The 15,030-nt window shown below is 42.8% G+C and overlaps 1 protein-coding gene across 1 annotated transcript in view; it reads left to right on the top strand.

Moving 5' to 3' along the window:
• The first annotated feature begins 1,251 nt into the window (after window positions 1–1,251).
• Window positions 1,252–15,030, top strand: part of LOC311100744 (ADP-ribose glycohydrolase MACROD2-like) — an 80,786-nt gene continuing 67,007 nt past the window's right edge. The window contains exons 1-3 of the mRNA XM_084141706.1: window positions 1,252–1,514; window positions 11,307–11,417; window positions 11,500–11,562. Coding sequence (XP_083997832.1) covers window positions 1,478–1,514; window positions 11,307–11,417; window positions 11,500–11,562 — 211 coding nt within the window. The 5' untranslated portion in view covers window positions 1,252–1,477. The remainder of the gene's footprint in view (window positions 1,515–11,306; window positions 11,418–11,499; window positions 11,563–15,030) is intronic.

Raw genomic sequence — 15,030 nt, 5'->3', positions numbered from 1 at the left:
ATGCCACCGGAGGCTCTGCAATTTCGTCACACTCATCCTATACAGAGAACTCCGACCACATTTACAGACCAAGCATAAATTGGCTTTAATAAAACTTGAAACATGTATGTGTAACTGATAGATGCACCCACACGCACATGCACACACATTTACGCTACATGTTAATATTTTAAAATGTATGTCAATTGTAATGTATTTTGACTGTAATGTATTTTTTTTGTTATGTGTTGGCCGCCAGTAAGACTAGCTGTCGACTAATGGGGATCCTAAAACAAATAATAACAATATGTATACCAGAACTAGACGTTGAACTGACATCTGTGCCCAGTGGGATGTCAGTTTCTACTTGGCTGGTTTATTACCCCATTGAAAGTTATACGGTTACTATGGTAATCGATCCAGACAGACAGACAGACGGAACATTGTCTAATGTAAAAGACAAGAGAGAATATAAGAGACACAAATATTTATAAAAATGTGGGTTTGTGTTTGTTTGTTTGTAGCCATAATAAAGGATGAATAAAACGTATTCGAAACTTGAAAGAGAGAGATTACATTTTCTTGTCACTTTTGACACTGTGTTCTTTGTTTTCTTTTCCGATTCCATGGCAGAGTCTAACCCACGTTTACTGTGCGGGTTGCTACAATGTTTCGTTTTCATGATTTCCGCAATGTTTATTTTTCACAATACAATGTTTCATAGTGACAATGTAGCCCAGCTGCTTGCTAGAATCTGTCGAGAATCGAAAATGAAACTGCAAAAGTGCAAAGCCCCTTTACAAAACTATTGCTTTAGGCTAGTTAAGATGTGTTTTATTAATATGGTTTATTACGATGAACAAATATGACGAACAACGTGCGAACATTGCTGTGATTTGCAACAATGTAGCAAAACCTTTCACGCTGCTACAAAAAAGTTTTGTGTAAAAAGAATCAATTTGCGAATTGTCCTTCACTAGCCTACAGAACGTACTACTCTCACCTCTCCTCAAAGCATTCTCCCTTTTCTCCCCCATCCTCATCATCTATCCTGCCGTCCAGATTGACAGCCGTACAGCCGTGGCATTTCTACCCGATCACCCCGCACGCCGAGCGGCGGAGTAGAACGATCCGCTCCGGAATCAACCTACCCTACCTCACGACGCTTGTACCTTTTATTTATTATCTGACTGCCACATCAGGCGGTCCTATCGCACACCCACTTCCTTGTCTTCGACAACCAATCGCTTGGCCGTGATTCCCAACACACATAGTAATTTACGGGGCTCGTCAAGCTAGGTTGCATGGAGCCTGCCATACTGAAGTCCATAGAAATCTGACAGCTTCTTCAAAGGTGAGAGAGACGTCGTGGGTTCAGCTACTAGCTCCGGGGTTGTTTTTTACTTTCTATTTCAGTTCCCCGGTCCTACCATACTCTGTGAGTCTGGGGTTGCCACTGTCAAAAAACACGAACTCCAAGTCCAATCAGCACCGCACCATGAACAAAAAGAAGAAGGACTGGAAGACAGAGAAAGGTAAGAAGTCTTATTTTGGTGTTGGGCACCACTAGAATCAATATGTGTCATAATCTCTCTCCGTGTCTCCCGTGCTTTCACAGCTTCATCTGTCTGCGATATCTTTCTGACTGTCCAGGATATCTGTGAACACCTGCTGTTTATTATAAACCACTTATTATAGGGCTACAGACAGCATCCCGACACACTGTATGAGAGCCGCTGCAGATGTTGCGCTAAGCAGTATGCGTCTGTGCCTTTGCCTTGTACCGAACCATGCTAGACAAACGTACCATAATTTACACCGCCGCTGTCATAACAGTAGCCCAAGTTTAACACACACACACACAGAGACACACACACACACACACACACACACACACACACACACACACACAGAGAGAGAGACACACACACACACTGACACACACACACACACACACACACACACACCACGTTGCTCTTGTGGACTTTAATAAAGCAGCTACTCTAGCCTTGTCCACTAGGCCGTGCATTTCTGCAAGTTCACCTGTTAGAATGAATGACATAGAGGTTTTCCAATGCCTCACAAAGAAGTGCACCTATTGGTAGATGGGTAAAAATTAAAATAAAAAGCAGACATTGAATATCCCTTTGAGCATGGTGAAGTTATTAATTACACTTTGGATGGTGTATTAATACACCCAGTCACTACAAAGATACAGGCGTCCTTCCTAACTCAGTTGCCGGAGAGGAAGGAAACCGATCAGGGATTTCACCATGAGGCCAATGGTGACTTTCAAAAGTTATAGAGTTTAATGGCTAAATATAGGAGAAAACTGAGGATGGATCAACAAAATTGTAGTTACTCGACAATACTAACCTAATTGACAGAGTGAAAAGGAGGAAGCCTGTACAGAATAAAAATATTCCAAAACATGCATCCTGTTTGCAACAAGGCACTAGAGTAATACTGCATAAAAATGTGGCAAAGCAATTCACTTTTTGTCCTGAATATGACGTGTTATGTTTGGAGCAAATCCAATAGAACACATTACTGAGTACCACTCTCCATATTTTCAAGCATAGTGGTGGCTGCATCATGTTATGGGTATGCTTGTAATCATTAAGGACTGGGGAGTTTTTCAGGATAAAAAAAGAAATGGAATGGAGGTAAGCACAGGCAAAATCCTAGAGGAAATCCTGGTTCAGTCTGCTTTCCACCAGACACTGGGAGATTAGTTCACCTTTCAGCAAAACAATAACCTGAAACACAAGGCCAAATCTACAGGTACAGGTAGCTTAGTGGTTAAGAGCGTTGTGCCAGTAACCGAAAGGTCGCTGGTTCTAATCCCCGAGCCGACTAGGTGAAAAATCTGTCTGTGCCCTTGAGCAAGGCACTTAACCCTAATTGCTCCTGTAAGTCGCTCTGGATAAGAGCGTCTGCTAAATGACCTATTTATTATTTACATTGGAGTTGCTTACCAAGAATACAGGGAATGTTCCTGAGTGGCTAAGTTACAGTTTTGACTTAAATCTGCTTGAAAATCTATGGCAAAACGTGAAAATGGTTGTTCTGACAATGATCAACAACCAATTTGACAGAACTTATAAAGGGCAAATGTTGCACAATCCAGGTGTGCAAAGCTCTTAGAGACTTACCCAGAAAGACTCACAGCTGTAATCACTGCAAAAGGTGATTCTAACATGCAGGGGTGCAACATTATTTTTTAATTTTTTTATCCAGTCGGATAAACACTCCAAACAGTCTACCCGACCGCTTAGAGGTGTCCGCATGGTCCTAAAGCACACCATTGCGTCGTTTTGTATCACATTCCAATGATAAAACTGGGGGGGACAAAAATGCAATTTCCTGTCCCCAGTTAAAGTTGCGCCCTTGCTAACATGTATTGACTCAAGGGGTTGAATACTTATCTAATCAGGATATACAGTGTTAGTGTTTTATTTTTCATTTTTTTTGTAACAAATGTTAGAATTTTTCTTCCACTTTGACATTACGAATATTTTGTGTACTTCGTTGACAAAAAAAATGACAATTAAATCCATTTTAATCCCACTTTGGAACACAACAAAATGTGGAAAAAGTTAAGGGGTGTGAATACTTTCTGAAGGCACTGTAGATAGGTAGACAGAAAGGGAGATAGGTAGGTAGTTAGATAGATATATAGATGGAAGAATAGATAGGTAGGTAGGTACAGTTGAAGTCGGAAGTTTACATACACTTAGGTTGGAGTCATTAAAACTCGTTTTTCAACCACTCCACACATTTCTTGTTAACAAACTATATTTAGTTTTGGCAAGTCGGTTAGGACATCTACTTTGTGCATGACACAAGTAATTTTTCCAACAATTGTTTACAGACAGATTATTTTATTTATAATTCACTGTATCACAATTCCAGTGGGTCAGAAGTTTATATACACTAAATTGACTGTGCCTTTAAACAGTTTGGAAAATTCCAGAAAATGATGTCATGGCTTTAGAAGCTTTCTGATAGGCTACTTGACACCATTTGATTCAATTGGAGGTGTACCTGTGGATGTATTTCAAGGCCTACCGGTACCGGTGGAGGAGCTCGTCCAGCAGCATGCGACGATGCTGCACACTCAGGGCACGGCCATGGATCGCGTGCTGCGCACCATGGAGCGATGGGAGAGAGAGGGTGTTCCCACACCATTATACTGCTCAGGAAGGAGACGCGTTCTGTCTCCTAGAGATGAACGTACTTTGGTGCAAAAAAGTGCAAATCAAAACCAGAACAACAGCAAAGGACCTTGTGAAGATGCTGGAGGAAACAGGTACAAAAGTATCTATATCCACAGTAAAATGAGTCCTATATCGACATAACCTGAAAGGCTGCTCAGCAAGGAAGAAGCCACTGCTCCAAAACCGCCATAACAAAGCCAGACTACGGTTTGCAACTTCACATGGGGACAAAGATCGTACTTTTTGGAGATATGTCCTCTGGTCAGATAAAACAAAAATAGAACTGTTTGGCCATAATGACCATCGTTATGTTTGGAGGAAAAAGGGGGTTGCTTGCAAGCCGAAGAACACCATCCCAAGCACGGGGGTGGCAGCATCATGCTGTGGGGGTGCTTTGCTGCAGGAGGGACTGGTGCATTTCACAAAATAGATGGCATCATGAGGAAGGAAAATTATGTGGATATATTGAAGCAACATCTCAAAACATCAGTCAGGAAGTTAAAGCTTGGTCGTAAATGGGTCTTCCAAATGAACAATGACCCCAAGCATACTTCCAAAGTTGTGGCAAAATGGCTTAAGGACAACAAAGTCAAGGTATTGGAGTGGCCATCACAAAGCCCTGACCTCAATCCTATAGAAAATGTGTGGGCAAAACTGAAAAAAAAAGCATGTGCGAGCAAGGAGGCCTACAAACCTGACTCCGTTACACCAGCTCTGGCAGGAGGAATGGGCCAAAATTCACCCAACTTATTGTGGGAAGCTTGTGGAAGGCTACCCGACACGTTTGACCCAAGTTAAACAATTTAAAGGCAACGCTACCAAATACTAATTGAGTGTATGTAAACTTCTCACCCACTGGGAATGTGATGAAAGAAATAAAAGCTTAAATAAATAATTCTCTCTACTATTATTCTGACATTTCACATTCTTAAAATAAAGTGGTGATCCTAACTTACCTAAGACAATGAATTTTTACTAGGATTAAATGTCAGGAATTGTGAAAAACAGAGTTTAAATGTATTTGGCTAAGGTGTATGTAAACTTCCGACTACAATTGTAGGTAGGTGGGGAGGGAGGGCACCCCGTAGTGCCGGAAGACGTGAGGAAACAGGGCCTCTGCAGGGCCGTGGGGAGACCGGGCAGAGGAAGGAGGCGGCAGGCTTTAGAAAGCGGTCCACAACGACCAGGATGGTGGTGTTGCCCTGAGAGAGAGGAAGATCAATGAGAAAGTCAATACGACCATGGCCGTTGTGGAACTGGTAAGGGATTTAACTTACCAGCTGGGAGGTGCCTAGGTGTCTTACTCTGGGCACACACCGAGCAGGAGGAGACATACACCCTCACGTCCTTAGCCAAGGTAGGCCACCAGTACCTCCCGGTCAGGCAGCGCACTGTACAGCCGATACCTGGGTGACCAGAGGAGGGGGACGTGTGTGCCCAATAGATCAGACGGTCACGGACAAGAGACGGCACGTACCGCAGCCCAGCTGGGCACTGAGGTGGAGATGGCTCTCTGCGTAATGCCCGCTCTATGTCTGCGTTCATCACCCACACTACCGGCACCACAATGCAGGAGGCCGGGAGTATGTGGGTGTTGTCTATGGGCCTCTCCTCTGTGTCGTACAGCCGTGAGAGTGCGTCTGCCTTCACGTTCTTTGTACCCGGTATGTAGGACATTGTAAGTGAAGAACAGGGCCCACCTGGCCTGGCGAGGGTTCAGCCTCCTCGCTATCCGGATGTACTCCAGGTTACGGTGGTCAGTCCAGACGAGGAAAGGGTGTTTCGCCCCCTCGAGCCAGTGCCTCCACACGGTCAGGGCTCTGATAACAGCCAACAGCTCCCGATCACCAACGTCATAGTTCTGCTCCGCCGGGCTGAGCTTCTTGAAGAAGAAGGCACAGGGGCGGAGCTTGGGTGGAGCGCCCGAGCGTTGAGATAGGACAGCGCCAATCCCTACCTCGGACGCATCCACGTCCACTACGAACGGTAGTGATGGATCGGGATGGGCCAGCACCGGGGCTGAGGTGAACAGAGCCCTCAGGTTACTGAAAGCCCTGTCAGCCTCAGCAGACCAGCTGAGCCGGGACGGCCCACCCTTCAACAGAGAGGTGATGGGAGCTGCGACCTTGTCAAAGCCCCGGATAAACCTCCAATAGTAATTGGCAAAAGCCAATAAAGCGCTGCACCTCCTTTACCATGGTTGGAGTCGGCCAATGTAGACCACCACACCGCGACCAAGCATGTCCCGAAACACCTCGTTCACAAAGGACTGGAAGACTCACCAGGTATTCATAATGCCCCGTGGTTTGTGCTGAATGCTGTCTTCCGCTCGTCCCTTTCTCGGACACGCATCGTGACTGGTGCTGTAACTTCCCTAACGAACCCTGACCCTAATGGTCGACTGTCAATTGCTTCGATGGGCAGTGGAATGAATTGGGGGAACCAACGTGATACCTAGACTATGAGCTAACGACCTGTCCATAAAGTTCCCAGCTGCGCCTAAATCGACCCGCGCCTTACACTGGGGAACTACCGTGTAATCAGGGAAGTGGACATGGTATAGTAAAGTGCGCAGCAGAGGGCTCTGAACGAGTGTGGGTTTTTGCTACCTGGGGTGATGCGAGAGTGCCCTGCCTGCCGCCTCCAGACCCAAAAAGAACGCTGATGACAGCGTGCAGCAGAATGTCCTCTCGTGCCACAAGAGTGACTCTGGAGCTGCCCGTCCTCCGCTCTCCCGGATCGCTGCACCACCCAGCTCCATCGGAACGTCATCCGGGTTGAAGGGGGGTTGAAACGGGCAGGCCCCTTCCAGGACGTCCTCTTGAAGCCAGCAGGTTGTCCAACCGGATGGCCCATGTCCACCAGCTGGTTGAAAGTCAACGTGGTATCCCGGCAGGCTAGCTCCCTCGGATGTCCTCTCGCAGGCTGCACCGGAAGCGGTCGATGAGGGCCCGCTCGTTCCACATTTTGGTTTTTGCCCTAGCACTACACTGCTGATTCAAATAATTAAGTCATCATTAAGCTTGAATTATTTTTTAATCAGCTGTGTAGTGATAGGGCAAAAAACAAAACGAGTTTCGGAAACGATGATGTAGACTAACATCTTTCCTGCTCTGTAAGTATGCCATGTGCACTCTTTTAACTGACTACTCACCTTTGCTTCACCCACAGTATAAATAGAGATGACTGGTAGAACAATGTCTGAAGGAATGAAAGATCTGAAATAACACACTTTTTGTTACTAATGAATATTAATGCAGACCAGACTATCCTCTCTCCTCACATTGTATGTATAAGTAATAAGGGGTCCGGTAAAAGTGTCGGTTTGTGAGAGCGATAGATTGTTGTAGCGGTGTAGACCAAAGAGCACTATTGTGTTTAAGGACCTGCTAAAAAACGTTATCTTTCCTTCAGTCATTCATGTAGAATAAAACTACATGCAGCCTTGGGAATGGCAGAGAAAGGCTGAACTGTTTTAACCATACAGGGAGAGAAAGACAGAGAGAGACAGAGACAGAGACAGAGATAGAGACAGAGAGAGTAGAACGGGGGGGAGAAAGATAAATAAATAAAGAGCGTGTGAGCGAGTGAGAGAGACAGAGAAGAACAGGGAGACACACGAGAGAGAGAGAGAGAGAGAGAGAGAGAGAGAGAGAGAGAGAGAGAGAGAGAGCAGACACTGACCTATTCAGAACTGCTTTGTATTGTCAGTTACAAACTTTGTAGTATTTTCTATTATCTTTTTGACAGAGACACTGAGAGAGATTAAGAGAGACAGAGAGCTAGAGAGATAGATATACAGAGATATAGACGGAGAGACGGAGAGAGAGAGAGATAGATGTACTGAGCAAATGTCAAATTGGCTTTTTACCAAATTACCGTACGACAGACAACGTATTCACCCTGCACACCTTAATTGACAAACAAAGTCTAAGTCTTCTCATGCTTTGTTGATTTCAAAAAAGCTTTTGACTCAATTTGTCATGAGGGTCTGCTATAAAAATTGATGGAAAGTGGGGTTGGGGGAAAAACATACGACATTATAAAATCCATGTACACAAACAACAAGTGTGCGGTTAAAATTGGCAAAAAAACACACACATTTCTTTCCACAGGGCCGTGGGGTGAGACAGGGATGCAGTTTAAGCCCCACACTCTTCAACATATATATCAACGAATTGGCGAGGGCACTAGAACAGTCTGCAGCACCCGGCCTCACCCTACTAGAATCTGAAGTCAAATGTCTTCTGTTTGGTGATGATCTGGTGCTTCTGTCACCAACCAAGGAGGGCCTACAGCAGCACCTATATCTTCTGCACAGATTCTGTCAGACCTGGGCCCTGACAGTAAATCTCAGTAAGACAAAAATAATGGTGTTCCAAAAAAGGTCCAGTTGCCAGGACCACAAATACAAATTCCATCTAGACACCGTTGCCCTAGAGCACACAAAAAACTAAACATACCTCGGCCTAAACATCAGCGCCACAGGTAACTTCCACAAAGCTGTGAACTATCTGAGAGACAAGGCAAGAAGGGCCTTCTATGCCATCAAAAGGAACATAACATTTGACATACCAATTAGGATCTGGCTAAAAATACTTGAATCAGTTATAGAACCCATTGCCCTTTATGGTTGTGAGGTCTGGGGTCCGCTCACCAACCAAGAATTCACAAAATGGGACAAACACCAAATTGAGACTCTGCATGCAGAATTCTGCAAAAACATCCTCCGTGTACAACGTAAAACACCAAATAATGCATGCAGAGCAGAATTAGGCCAATACCCGCTAATGATCAAAATCCAGAAAAGAGCCGTTAAATTCTATAACCACTTAAAAGGAAGCGATTCCCAAACCTTCCATAACAAAGCCATCACCTACAGAGAGATGAACTTGGAGAAGAGTCCCCTAAGTAAGCTGGTCCTGGGGCTCTGTTCACAAATACAAACAGACCCCACAGAGCCCCAGGACAACAACAACAACAACAACACAATTAGACCCAACCAAATCATGAGAAAACTAAAAGAGAATTACTTGGAAAGAATTGGAAAGAACAAACAAAAAAACAGAGCAAACTAGAATGCTTTTTGGCCCTAAACAGAGAGTTCACAGTGGCAGAATACCTGACCACTGTGACTGACCCAAACTTAAGGAAAGCTTTGACTATGTACAGACTTAGTGAGCATAGCCTTGCTATTGAGAAAGGCCACCGTAGGCCGACCTGGCTCTCAAGAGAAGACAGGCTATGTGCACACTGCCCACAAAATGAGGTGGAAACTGAGCTGCACTTCCTAACCTCCTGCCAAATGTATGACCATATAAGAGACACATATTTCCCTCAGATTACAGCGATCCACAAAGAATTCGAAAACAAACCCAATTTTGATAAACTCCCATATCTATTGGGTGAAATACCACTGTGTGCCATCACAGCTGCAAGATTTGTGACCTGTTGCCACAAGAAAAGGGCAACCAATGAAGAACAAACACCATTGTAAATACAACCCATATTTATGTTTATTTATTTTCCCATTTGTACTTTAACTATTTGCACATTGTTACAACACTGTATATACACATAATATGACATTTGAAATGTCTTTATTCTTTTGAAACTTCTGAGTGTAATGTTTACTGTTAATATTTATTGTTTATTTCACTTTTGTTTACTATCTACTAGGGGTGTAACGATTCGTTTTAACAACGATTCGATTTGTATCACGATTCGTGGTTGTCGATACGATTCAAGGACGATATTGGTTCATTTAGAACGATACGATCCGAAACGATTCAGTGACTTGAAATCGATTCAGTAACCTTTTAGCCAAAAATTCAACCAGTGTGACTGAAATAAATACCTGGATACTGGACAGTGCAGGTGAAGTTTCCTAGATTCCTGTTTCTTGTAAGGACCGCAATGGTGGCTTGATAATTTCTCGCTCGTCGGCTTCTCCTCTGTCATCCGCCAAGCTATGTTTTGTTGTCTTGGCGCCTTTGCGCTGCTGCTGGTGCGATGACGTCACGGATAGGCAGACTGAATCGAGTAATGTTTAAAGCCTTTATCATTAAAAGTGCTAAGAAAAAACATCCATATAAAGTCTGACGTGCTTAAATCCAATGGGTTATTTCCTAGTATCGATACAATCGATTTATTACATTTTAAAACAATGTTAGATCGATATATGTTGTCCAAAAGGCCAACTCGCCGAGCACAGATCGATGTAGTTGGATCATATGAATATAAATCGATACATCGATGTAGTAGATGGATCGTTACACCCCTACTATCTACTTCACTTGCTTTGGCAATGTTAACACACGTTTCCCATGCCAATAAAGCCCTTAAATTGAAATTGAATTGAATTGATAGCCAGAGAGACAGAGAGAGAGAGAGAGAGAGAGAGAGAGAGAGAGAGAGAGAGAGAGAGAGAGAGAGAGAGAGAGAGAGAGAGAGAGAGAGAGAGAGAGAGAGAGAGAGAGAGAGCGAGAGCGAGAGAGAGAGAGAGACACTATACCCCCAAACACCACTTTCAAATGAATGTATGAATCAATGTATGATTGAATAAATGAATAAACCTTTTTTTCCCCATATATCACTGGCAGGTATTAAAAACACTGCATTAAATACAGGAAAGTAGAAGAAGTGTTGACAACATGTATCAATGTTGCTATCATCAGAGAAAATACAATTTGCCCAGGAGCAATCTGGGAACCCAGCTCACCTCATCTCATCTCACTCTCCACACTTTTCTCTGGTGCTGCATCAATATTCTGAGCCTGGCTGTCCAGACTGGCTCTTCCATACTATGATATTCTTAGCTCAGCTTCACCTGAACAACGTGTCACTTATTTCAAGTCTTGTTTAATATTTTTTTCAACTTGAAAACTTCTATTCATGTCCTACTTAATACTTCATATTACCTGACATCTTTGCCAGTAATATTCACTCACAAAAATGTGTCTGTGTGAAGAAAACTTTGTTCTAAAATTGACGATTTTGTCTGTGCCAAACTCACTAATTTGTTTTGTATGATGAAAACATATTTGTTATATTGTTACTTAAATTGACTATTTTGTTCTAAAATGGACTATTTATTCTCCCTTACAGACAGAGTGTTGAAAATGTCGTGGGAGGAGAGGCGTAAGGGGTACCGTCGGTCTGAATACGTACCTCTGGACAAGATCTTCACCTGGAGACAGACTCAGCAGAGTAAAGAAGGTGAGAGAATTGTCTTATTGTTCCCAAATCATTTTGAAAAACCGAACAATGTTTTGACCCACACTACCTCTTTCTTCACCAGACATGAGCTATTTTCTGCCACGCATAATGAAAGCTGTAAACTTCCTACGTCCATCATTCTCCAGTAAGCATTACACTGAAGTCCTCTTTAATCCAAACACATTCAGAGTGAACAACTTTCCAATTTCAAAGTCTTGCATGACGTAACACCTTCATAACACTGTCATAAGATTGATATAACCCTTCATGACAACCATCATAGTTCAGTGTGGTTGTGTTGGTAGAGCATGGTGCTTGCAGCACCAGGGTTGCGGGTTTGATTCCCACGGGGGGACCAGTACGAAAGAATGAGAAAGTACTGAAACTGCTGTAGCGCTGGAGAAGAGCTAAAGGACTAAAAACAAAACAAAACAAAAAAGATTATGCTTATGACAACTGACAAGGTAACTTTGCTGCTCTGTGTAATGTCACTCCTTCCCCAATGACAGTAAATCACTTTGGATGAGAGCGTCTGCTAAAGGACTAACATGTTGACGTCTCTTAGCCTCTGTGTGCTTTCAGAAACGGGAAATGACATGATGCCCTTCGAGGAAAAGAGACAAGAGCAGAGGAATCAATCCTGTAATCTTTTCAGTTCGTCCCCAACGCGCTTATCAATTATGTCATCGTAGAGTTGTCAATGCCTGTGATGATTAAGCTTTTCATATCAGACTGTACACTTTAACACTTGACTAGACTACACTTTAACACTTGACTAGACTACACTTTAACACTTGACTAGACTACACTTTAACACTTGACTAGACTACACTTTAACACTTGACTAGACTACACTTTAACACTTGACTAGACTACACTTTAACACTTGACTAGACTACACTTTAACACTTGACTAGACTACACTTTAACACTTGACTAGACTACACTTTAACTCCTGACTAGACTACACTTTAACACTTGACTAGACTACACTTTAACACTTGACTAGACTACACTTTAACACTTGACTAGACTACACTTTAACACTTGACTAGACTACACTTTAACACTTGACTAGACTACACTTTAACACTTGACTAGACTACACTTTAACACTTGACTAGACTACACTTTAACACTTGACTAGACTACACTTTAACACTTGACTAGACTACACTTCAACTCCTGACTAGACTACACTTTAACACTTGACTAGACTACACTTTAACACTTGACTAGACTACACTTCAACTCCTGACTAGACTACACTTTAACACTTGACTAGACTACACTTTAACACTTGACTAGACTACACTTTAACACTTGACTAGACTACACTTTAACACTTGACTAGACTACACTTTAACTCCTGACTAGACTACACTTTAACTCTTTGACACTTTAACACAGACATAAAAACAAGTCAGACTATCTAAAAATAGTAATAATAATGTATTACATTTTAATGTGCTTTTCATTACAAGAATAATCTCAAAGGTGCATAAAATAAAAGATTCAATAGAAAACAGAGTAAAATTTATTAATATATAACAAACCAAAAATAGAAAGAAAAATATATCCATATCAGGAAAACAGCAATCAAAGTCTAAGAGGAAGGGTAAGCCAGCCAGTACTGATATCTGTAAGATAGGAGTCAGGCAGGATTCAGCTGTAAATTAAAATGGTGGTATTTATTTATTTATTTACAGGTGCAGAAGGTGAATAAATCTGGGTCCAAAATACACTGAGTGTACAAAACATTATGAACATCTTCCTAATATTGAGTTGCACCCCTTTTTTTGCCCTCAGAACAGCCTCAATTCGTCAGGGCATGGACTCTTCAAGGTGTCAAAAGCGTTCCACAGGGATGCTGGCTCGTGTTGGCTCCAATGCTTCCCACAGTTGTTTCAGTTGGCTGGATGTCATTTGGGTGGTGGACCATTCTTGATACACACGGGAAACTGTTGAGCGTGAAAAACCCAGCAGCATTGCAGTTCTTGAGACACTCAAACCGGTGCGCCTGGCACCTACTACCATACCCCATTCAATGGCACTTAAATCTTTTGTCTTGCACATTCACCCTCTGAATGGCACACATACACAATCCATGTCTCTATTGTCTCAAGGCTTAAAAATCATTTGTTAACCTGTCTCCTCCCCTTCATCTACACTGATTAAAGTGGATTTAACAAGTGACATCAATAATGGATCATAGGACTTCCGGAGACGATGTGGCGAAGAGCAGCAGCTAACTAAAGAGGCTGTGTAGCTCCAACTATATTTTAACTAATTATTCAACGCCTAGTTACACATTTTGTTAACTAATTGTCCAAGATATCGGTTACATGGAAAAACGAGTTAGAAACGCACAAAACGCACACTTTTGACAACAAACACGAAAATGTAGTCTCTACCTGCAGCTGCTGCTAGCAAGGAAAATGGCGGAGAAGAACAGGATGCTCTCGATGGTGCAGCGGAAGAACAGACAGATGACCCAGTTCTAAAGGAGATTAGCTAAATTTACAAAAATCTCGAAGAGAAAATTGCGAAAGTGGGTGAAGATGTGGCTGAAATAAAACATACAGTTAGGGCACTGAAAATACAAGTGGACACTCTCGACAACCAAGTTACAAATGCAGAAGAGAGGATATGAACATTGGAGGACAAGAACACCCGCCTAAAAGACACTGTTAAAAAAATGGAGACTGTGATCGAAAAATTACAGTCGGAGAAACACACTTCGGATCAGAGGGGTTCCCGAAATCCACATAAATACGGTGGATTGTGCGAAAGACATTTTACGGTATCTATTTGAGGACACACTGGAGGATGTTAACAACATGACCATCGAGAGAACACATCGGACACCGACGACACTGCGCCCAGGACCAGCCCCACGCAACCCCCGGCCTCCTGCTGAAATTCTTACGATACACCGACAGGGAGAAGGTCCGGCTCAGAGCAAAAGAAATTTCACTTTTCACTGGAAAGGGGCAAAGGTGGAGTTTTTCCCTGACTTTTCCAAGGAGGTTCAGGACAAGAGAATTGCGTTCACGGAGGTGAGCCATACAGTGGGGAAAAAAAGTATTTAGTCAGCCACCAATTGTGCAAGTTCTCCCACTTAAAAAGATGAGAGAGGCCTGTAATTTTCATCATAGATACACGTCTATGACAGACAATTTGAGAAAAAAAATGCCAGAAAATCACATTGTAGCATTTTTTATGAATTTATTTGCAAATTATGGTGGAATGGAATGGTATTTAAGTGGGAGAACTTGCACAATTGGTGGCTGACTAAATACTTTTTCCCCCCACTGTATGTGCATGAAACGGGGACTGAAATACTTGTTACAATATCCTGCCGTGTTCTGGGTTACTGTGAGAGGATCACTACGTCGTTTCACAGACGCAAATGAGGCAAAAAAGTGTGTCGCGGACGTCGTTGAGGCAGAACAAATTGAGTAGCGTGGTAGGCTATGGACGATCCGCATGGTGGCGGTGGTTCATCACGGATGGACTACTATTTTTCTCTAAAGTGATAGGAGAACTTCCTACGTTGTGAGTAACAGTCTCATTAAGTGTTTATGCTGCGAATGCTGCCTTTAATTTATCT

Source organism: Coregonus lavaretus (genome assembly GCF_964263955.1).
Source record: "Coregonus lavaretus genome assembly, chromosome: 25".
Lineage (NCBI taxonomy): Eukaryota > Metazoa > Chordata > Actinopteri > Salmoniformes > Salmonidae > Coregonus > Coregonus lavaretus.
This window is presented reverse-complemented; position numbering and strand designations above follow the sequence as displayed.